The 9287-nt window shown below is 41.2% G+C and overlaps 1 protein-coding gene and 1 long non-coding RNA gene across 2 annotated transcripts; both read left to right on the top strand.

Annotated features, from left to right (window-relative positions):
• Positions 1 to 634: 634 nt before the first annotated feature.
• LOC111958906 (electron transfer flavoprotein subunit beta) lies at positions 635 to 4782 on the top strand. The gene is made up of 7 exons (XM_023980236.2): positions 635 to 776; positions 1944 to 2102; positions 2525 to 2683; positions 2795 to 2857; positions 3314 to 3472; positions 3569 to 3785; positions 4039 to 4782. Exons 1-6 carry the CDS (start codon positions 726 to 728, stop codon positions 3737 to 3739), a joined length of 762 nt encoding a protein of 253 aa, XP_023836004.1. The 5' UTR covers positions 635 to 725; the 3' UTR covers positions 3740 to 3785; positions 4039 to 4782.
• A 3024-nt stretch (positions 4783 to 7806) lies between these two features.
• LOC139023684 (uncharacterized) lies at positions 7807 to 8684 on the top strand. The gene is made up of 2 exons (XR_011474829.1): positions 7807 to 7928; positions 8180 to 8684. It is a non-coding gene; the product is annotated as an uncharacterized lncRNA (long non-coding RNA).
• Positions 8685 to 9287: the final 603 nt, after the last annotated feature.

Here is a 9287-nt window from a genome sequence, read left to right as displayed (position 1 = left end):
GAGTACTGGTGACTCCTTACTCCACCCACTCATTTCACTGCAAAGCAATACACGGTATATGAGATACTTATTGGCTTGTAGAGAGAAAACTTGTCTGCCTGTCTCAACTAAAGTGGGGTGGGAAATACTCAGTAGGGTCTCCACTAACCAAATATGTGTGGTTTTTCAGGGGGACTGCTGCTGGCTGAGAATGAAGTCCTGCTGGGTATGTACAACACAGTCCCACTCCAAAACGAACCATAATATTTGCTTAGTAGAGACCCTACTGAGTATTTCCCACCCCACTTTAGCTGAAACAGGTAGAAAATGTATCTCTATGAGCCAATATGTAACCCATGTACAGTCTATTACAGTGTCTTGCATTGGGGGCTATTCGGGAGGGACAAATACCAGTGTCAATGTTGTCTTTTTTTCATTATTTGTCTAAATATAAATAATTTCAAAACATATTTGGCATATGTTTTCATAAATTACTCATTGCATTTTCTTGTTGTCACAATATAAGTGGCTATTGATTACAATGAAATCTGTTTTGAATGAGTTATTCACATTGCAACGTTTTGAAATACGTGCTTTTATTTTAAAGGTTTCATAACTACCATCGGGAAGTGACGTTATCATTTGTACTGCTAGCAGAATGCTAGTCCCTGCTTCTTGGGTGAAAGTTCGTTGTGGTGACTGGGTAGCTAGCTACTGTACGTTGCTGAACCGAAGAATCGCTAACAATGTCGCGGGTTCTTGTTGGAGTTAAACGTGTAATTGACTATGCTGTCAAGGTAGCTACTCCTCCACTGTCTTGTATTTAAAAGCAATTCAACATTTCACGTGCAGAATTTCCATTCGAGACTTCCTATGGCTATGGTAGCTAGCTAACTAACGTAAGGTGGGTGGATGGATGAAGGGTTAGTTTAGCAAGCTAGCGTTCATTGTTTGAATGTCAAGTCTTCAACTAACAACCATACAGGGTTATCTAGGTAACAGTTAAGGTTAATTTGTCTAGCGTGCTACTCCTCGAATTGGAAAAACGATAAACGACTGTCAAAATTAAAAAAGAAAACTAACAATACATTGTCACTGTATTGTGACAATGTATTGCACATGTTAAGCTACATGTATAATCCTCATTCAGGCTTCATCACAATGATTTAAAAACATATAATCAACTAGGTGTCACAKCATCAGAACAGTTAGATAGTAGGCTATCACTATCCAAGCCACTCATATCAGATAGTTCCAAGGTAATATATATTTTTGTAAAGGAAGCCTAGCACCATATCTATTACCAGTTATTTCATACTACAGTCTGAGCACTCTTGCTTCAGCTGCACCTAACTAGATCCCTGTAGCCGTCTCTCGGGGCACTCAGTTAAACTATGTTTCTACCCTTCCCAGTCCCATATGCTGCCCCAACTCTTATCAGACAGAGGTGGTGTGTGAGAGAGACATACACACAGTCTTTGCCAGTCATGTATTATGAGGTGACTMATGTATATGGGATGGACTTATTGATAGAATTTGGGCGTTTTAAAAGGTTTATTTACCATGGCTGTTCAATACTATTGGGTTAGTGGCAGGCTTTCAAACGTGTTCCAGAATAGGTTTGACTGCCTCACAAATTCAATTGGAAAGCTCAGAGCACACCTACATCGGGCCCACAGCAACTATTTACAAGTGCCCAGACTGCACAGTGTCCCCACACTCAACTCTGGCACATTGACTGCCTGCACTTCATGTCTCCAGCCTCTGTCTTTGTCTGTTTAGTTGTTTGTCTGTCTCTCTCTGACCCTTCTGAGTGACTATCCAGTAGTCGCTTATGTTCAGTAGGGCAAAGCTCTTTGAAACTGAATTAGCATTTCTTATTGGAGTTCAGGTAGTCCCATTGTTTTTCAGTCAGTTTTTTTCTGTTTGGTGCCTAATGAAGACTTCCCTGCCCTCTCCCTTAGATCCGCGTGAAGCCCGATCACAGCGGGGTGGTGACAGATGGCGTCAAGCACTCAATGAACCCCTTCTGTGAAATTGCCGTGGAGGAGGCCGTCAAACTCAAGGAGAAGAAGTTCATCAAAGAGGTGGTGGCCGTCAGCTGTGGGCCCACGCAAGTAACGGTAAGAGTGACGTGGTGCTCTGGCCTGGCGATGCCATTTTGAAGACGGGCGGATTCAACGATGCAAAACATTTTCCTTATTCTACATGACATTATACATATCTGTTTTRCTCAATTCATTTCTACCTTTACGTTTCTATCCGAACGTTCTGTAGCATTAGGCTACATCCTTAACAGGCCTTCAATAGCTAACATTTGGAGGGAAGCTTTGGATCTTGTTTCTTCATTAGGATAGCGGTCATGAGTATGTTTTCATTCTATTGTAAGAAGGATTCTTCAGATGGTCACCTCCAACTTGACTGTGCTAATGATTGTATTATTCTGTCATTGTTCTCAGATGGTGTTCTTTTATAATTTTGAGAACCCTACCGCTCAAGCGTTTGTATTGTGTGTGTGTGTGTGTTTGTGTGTGTGTGTGTGTAGGAGACCATCCGTACTGCACTGGCCATGGGGTGTGACCGCGGCATCCACGTGGAGGTCTCAGGAAAAGACTACGAGGCCATGGGACCCCTGCAGATCTCCAAGATCTTTGCTGCCCTGGCCAAGAAGGAGGAGGCCTCACTCGTCATCCTGGGCAAACAGGTCATCCGATGCAATAGATTGTGCCACTGCCACACCAATGCCAGTTGACTTTGAAATCGAACCTCATCATCTCATGCAATGCTCACTGATTGTGTTGGTATTTTTTGACAGGCCATTGACGATGACTGTAACCAGACGGGTCAGATGACGGCAGCCATGTTAGACTGGCCACAGGTCAGTAGTGGTTTCTTGTTGTAATCCTTTTTCTCAGCAGGAATCACTAAACTGATATCAGAGCATAGAGGCCTTGTTAACTGCTGACTTGGATACCATTGCTGTCCGGACCAGGACCTTTTCTCATGGTCTTTATAAGCATTAGCATATCGACGTAATGTCAGGTGAAGAGACCAGCTGAACTAGCAGGCCTTAGATTATGTCACTACAGTCAACACAGTCTGCACTGAAAAGTAGACCAAAGGCCAAATAAAGGGCARAATTAGGGTGTATTTACATGGTTAAACCACCAGATGTCACACTTGGATTGCCTCGTGGCCTACAACGGGTTTACAATTGTCAGGTAACAAAAACAAAGCCTTCTTTCCATTTAAGTTAACTTGATAATTTCAGATACTATTTCATCTCAATGTGGATTATGACATCTACTAAATGTAGGACCTCACATTCTTGCAGGGCACGTTTGCCTCTGAGGTGACCATCGATGGGGAAAAGGTGAAGGTGGTGAGGGAAATCGATGGTGGTCTAGAGACCATCAAAATTAGCATGCCAGCCGTCCTCACAGCAGACCTTCGACTCAACACCCCCAGATACGCCACCCTGCCCAACATCATGGTAATACACACAATGTACATTTACTCAAAGTGTACACACACACACAAACACAAATAGCACTTTAATTTCTCATCTCCTTCTCCCTCCACCTCCCAGAAAGCCAAGAAGAAGAAGATAGCCACCATGAAGCCAGCGGACCTGGGGGTGGACATGGTGTCGCGGGTGGAGGTGTTGAGGGTGGACGAGCCCCCAACGAGACTGGCCGGAGTGAAGGTGGAGACGGTGGATGACCTGGTTGCCAAACTCAAGGCAAACGGAACAATCTAGAGGCCCTGTGGGAGCCACAGGGGGAGTGCAGGGGACACACAGAGGGGTGAGTCTCAAAACCTAAAAACAGTATGACTGTTTGAGATAATATCGGTAACCCATTAGAAAATGTCTGATGGATTCTCARCATGACAGAGCACTGATGAATTTCAAGTTCATGTAACAACTTACCCTTGTGAATCATATGCTTCTTCCACCAAATTGCCTCACACCTTTGCCATAGTGTGCTGTACTTGACCAAGCTCAGTGTTTCTGTCTCTATTTGGCTGTAATATGTAATTCCCCCCTTTCTTTTGCAGGTCTCTGTTTGAGAGATGGAACAAAGTAATTTAGCAAACGTGGAGGACTGGTTGCATAATGCAGAACCCGTCGCCACCCGGCCCTCTGTGTTTAACTCCGACTTCCATGATAGTAGCCTACTGACCTGGAATGAAGGGATACTGAGAAACACTGTTCTATAGGAACCCACACAGCCCAGAGGGTGAAGAAGAAGAGGGTCTGTTGTTATTGTGCAATTTAATTCACATGGTACATCTGTATTGTAATTAATGTATCTTCTCTGTGAGTGTAGCTAACTAGTTAAGGAGGACCTAGACTCAAAAAATGCACAACTTCCAAGCCAGTAATGTAAGTCAGTAACTTTTATTCACCCATGTTTCTGTATGTGTTGCACTGTACATTCAAGAGTGTCACAATAAMATKTTCATCTGTAACGTGGACSTTTGAAAATTCTATCATGAAACCCTACATTGACACATCTGTGCTATGCAGTTTGAGTTGGATGCTATGTGTAAATAAAGTTGCAGAGCTGAATGTGCATTCAGGGTGTGTGATATGTCTACTGACTTGGTTTGTATAAAGTTTATATAAATATAATTATTTCTGGGTTGGGTGGCAGTTCCGGTTGAACAGTGTCTCTCAGTAGATATGGGAAAACGATAAAAAAAAAACACACAAAGTTGACCTTTTRCCATAAGCGCCTCTTCTGTTTAGATCGTACAGGATCCTACCATAACAATAAAGATCTATTTTTAATATCTAGATCTGCTGTTTTCCAGTGTCATTCTATGTTGCGGTATTCTGTCTTTCCACATCAGTGTTTTGGTTTTAAGATGGGCTCTTGAGTAGCTAGTACTTGGCAACAACCATCCAGTCWCTGACAATGTTTGTTTATTCCACGTGTAACTGTGTTGTTGTTTGTGTCGCACTGCTTTGCTTTATCTTGGCCAGGTTGCAGTTGTAAATGAGAACGTGTTCTCAACTAGCCTACCTGGTTAAATAAAGGTGAAATAATAAATTAGAGTGCATGTTCCGAACCCCCTAAATCCCTGGGGGATTTAGACCAGACACTTTGGAAAAGGATTGTATCACATTGATCGATATGGGAATTTGGTTAGCGTCTTTCAGAAAAAGTGTATCGTCAGCCAGCTGGCTTATCTTTACCAGCTATGGAGATACATTGTACAGGACTATTATTTAAATMATTTGTAAGAAGTTGGGTGATTAATAAAAACAGATATGGAGAGATAGGACAGCCTTGCCTAATTTCTCTCTTTAACTCAAATCTAGGTGAGGTGCTGTATTTCAATTTGATAGAGCTGTTACCATTTGTATAGAGAGTATTAATAGATTTACAGAAAAAATCCCCAAAGCCAAGTCTCTTAAGGGAGTGGAAGAGGAACTGATGCTCTACYGTGTCAAAAGCTTTATAAAARTCWAAARATAATATGAAGCTATCCTCAGTTATTAGGTCTSAGTAGTCAAGTATGTCTAATACTAGTCTGACATTGTTMGAAATATGTCTGTTCCTCATGAAGCCAGACTGTGTTTCATCAATGATTGCATCCAGGACTTCTTTAGTTATCTTTGCAAGTAGTAAGGCTAATATCTTATAGTAATTATTAAGAAGACAAATTGGATGCCAAGTTATTGATGAGCAGCACTTATTTTTTAGGCTTAGGTATCAGTGTTATTAATCCCTGACTCATTGTAGGAGGGAGAACATTGTTTTTAAGACTGTAAAAAGACTTCAAATTGTTCAGAAAATAATTTGTACAATTCTGAAGTAATTGCATCAACACCTGGTGATTTATTGTTCTTTAGATGTTTGATAGACTATAATCTCTTCAACTTTGATGGGTTCATCACACTGTTTAGATTCTATATCACTGATAGAGTGAACATTATTCAGAGAGTCAGAAAACATATCTGTGGATTCCTGACAGTATGTAGAGGTATACAATTTCCTGAAAAAAATTGCTACAGTGTTTAACGCTTAATTTTTGGTCATCTGTAATAACAGCATCAATGTTTAACTTATGGATAGTGTTATTTGTAGAGTGAAATTTCTCAAGTCTAAAGAAATAGGATAAATTCTGTTCCCCCCTCAAGACATTTTTTCCTAGACCTAATAAAGGCTCCTTCTGCTTTTAATCTATATATATTATCCAGTTTATTTTGTAACTCAATCAATTCCATATTCTCCTCCCCGAGAGGCCGGCGGGGGACCTCTGAGAAAGGGAAGTTATCTTAATGATCACCTTTTCCTCCTCAGCTCTTCTGGTCTTAGCAAGATTACTACCATATTTTCTAAGGTATTTGGACACCTCAACTTTAAATTAAAGAACTCCCAGTTCTTGCAATAAGATTTTTCTTCACAACCCCTTTCCCAAAAGTAGCGTAGCGTCTCGATTGAATACAGGCGGTTGACGTCAACAATCTCAAAATTGATTAGAATATTGAGATGTATCCACCAATCCAAAGAAAGGATAGGCGAGAGCTAGGCAGCCCAGCCGCGCCGCTTTGTGAACAACAACTCCCGTTGTTGGTTTCTCCCAGAGGACAAGTGTCATAGGCGATGGAAAGAATGCAGTCCAACCTGTTACCTTTCATTAATCAGGTCAATCTGTTACAATGGACCTGAAACACTGGGTAATCACCAGCCTACACCTTTTTATTTTGTGTCAACGTAACGTCTAGGTGACTGCAAAATAAATCATATTTCCCTGCTTTCTCACATTACTGTATGGTTGAATATGCCATTCTAGACTAGTTTACCTGTAGATGTTGATATAGTAAAGGACTGTCCCACCTCAAAGCTCAACAAGCACAGTCACTTTTGCATTGTTTATTGAAAGTTTGCCTGTAAAAGTAAAGCCTACGTTAACCAATATTTTACCAATCAAGGCTTTGACATCGACACAGGTGAATTGCTCTCGAATCTTGATGACAGTTAGCCCGGACAGCTCGACAGTGAAGCTAGGTTGAGTGCAATAGAGGACACAACACAGGAGTTATTGTATTACTTACTTGTCCATCGAACTTTCCCATTGACTTTACCCAGATTTCTTTGGTGGTATCTTAAAAAGCTAAAATGTGGAATATTTTTATGTGAAAGCTGTGAGCAATTTATGGTTTCGGATTTCGTGGATTTCTCTTTGAAGTTAACAAAAAAAATATGTCCTCGCACCAGTTTGGTGTCCACAAATGGCACATTTTTAATTTAACTCTATTGATATTTGTGATTGGAGGTAAGTTTCAATTTATCATGCTGTTTAATTTTACATGACGTGCCAATAAACAAAACTAGCCTGCTTTTCTATAGGCCTACACCATATTGTAAACCTATAAATTATACAATAAAGAAATTATTATTTATTCACCCAATTAACTACCCAATAAATTGTTACCATATAGAATGTATCACGAGGGGATTGAGATCCTGTCTTTTGTAGGATTTAGTTAAAAGTTTTTACCCTTTATCAACTTTGTATTAATGTTAACATTTCCATTCATTATTTGCGTCATTATGATCAACTACAGGTGTAAACTGTGATTTGACCATCTCTCCCCCGGGACCCTCACTGGTCAACAACTGAAGTACCTTCAGGCTCTGATCAGGCCCTACACCCAAACAAGGGCACTGCGTTCATCCACCTCTGGCCTGCTCGCCTCCCTACCTCTGAGGAAGTACAGTTCCCGCTCAGCCCAGTCAAAACTGTTCGCTGCTCTGGCACCCCAATGGTGGAACAAACTCCCTCACGACGCCAGGTGGTGGACGAGCCCCCAACGAGACTGGCCGGAGTGAAGGTGGAGACGGTGGATGACCTGGTTGCCAAACTCAAGGCAAACGGAACAATCTAGAGGCCCTGTGGGAGCCACAGGGGGAGTGCAGGGGACACACAGAGGGGTGAGTCTCAAAACCTAAAAACAGTATGACTGTTTGAGATAATATCGGTAACCCATTAGAAAATGTCTGATGGATTCACACATGACAGAGCACTGATGAATTTCAAGTTCATGTAACAACTTACCCTGTGAATCATATGCTTCTTCCACCAAATTGCCTCACACCTTTGCCATAGTGTGCTGTACTTGACCAAGCTCAGTGTTTCTGTCTCTATTTGGCTGTAATATGTAATTCCCCCCTTTCTTTTGCAGGTCTCTGTTTGAAGATGGAACAAAGTAATTTAGCAAACGTGGAGGACTGGTTGCATAATGCAGAACCCGTCGCCACCCGGCCCTCTGTGTTAACTCCGACTTCCATGATAGTAGCCTACTGACCTGGAATGAAGGGATACTGAGAAACCTGTCCTATAGGAACCCACACAGCCCAGAGGGTGAAGAAGAGGGCCTGTTATTTTGCAATTTAATTCACATGGTACATCTGTATTGTAATTAATGTATCTTCTCTGTGAGTGTAGCTAACTAGTTAAGGAGGACCTAGACTCAAAAAATGCACAACTTCCAAGCCAGTAATTTAAGTCAGTAACTTTCATTCACCCATGTTTCTGTATGTGTTGCACTGTACATTCAAGAGTGTCACAATAAATTTTCATCTGTAACGTGGAGCCTTTGAAAATTCTATCATGAAACCCTACATTGACACATCTGTGCTATGCAGTTTGAGTTGGATGCTATGTGTAAATAAAGTTGCAGAGCTGAATGTGCATTCAGGGTGTGTGATATGTCTACTGACTTGGTTTGTATAAAGTTATATAAATATAATTATTTCTGGGTTGGGTGGCAGTCCGGTTGAACAGTGTCTCTCAGTAGATATGGGAAAAATAAAAAAAAACACACAAAGTTGACCTTTGCCATAAGCGCCTCTTCTGTTTAGATCGTACAGGATCCTACCATAACAATAAAGATCTATTTTTAATATCTAGATCTGCTGTTTTCCAGTGTCATTCTATGTTGCGGTATTCTGTCTTTCCACATCAGTGTTTTGGTTTTAAGATGGGCTCTTGAGTAGCTAGTACTTGGCAACAACCATCCAGTCCTGACAATGTTTGTTTATTCCACGTGTAACTGTGTTGTTGTTTGTGTCGCACTGCTTTGCTTTATCTTGGCCAGGTTGCAGTTGTAAATGAGAACGTGTTCTCAACTAGCCTACCTGGTTAAATAAAGGTGAAATAATAAATTAGAGTGCATGTTCCGAACCCCCTAAATCCCTGGGGGATTTAGACCAGACACTTTGGAAAAGGATTGTATCACATTGATCGATATGGGAATTTGGTTAGCGTCTTTCAGAAAAAGTGTATCGTCA

The sequence above is a fragment of the Salvelinus sp. IW2-2015 genome, linkage group LG35 (genome assembly GCF_002910315.2).
Source record: "Salvelinus sp. IW2-2015 linkage group LG35, ASM291031v2, whole genome shotgun sequence".
NCBI classification, from domain to species: domain Eukaryota; kingdom Metazoa; phylum Chordata; class Actinopteri; order Salmoniformes; family Salmonidae; genus Salvelinus; species Salvelinus sp. IW2-2015.
Note: the sequence above shows the minus strand (reverse complement) of the source record. Positions and strands in the feature narration are given on the sequence as shown.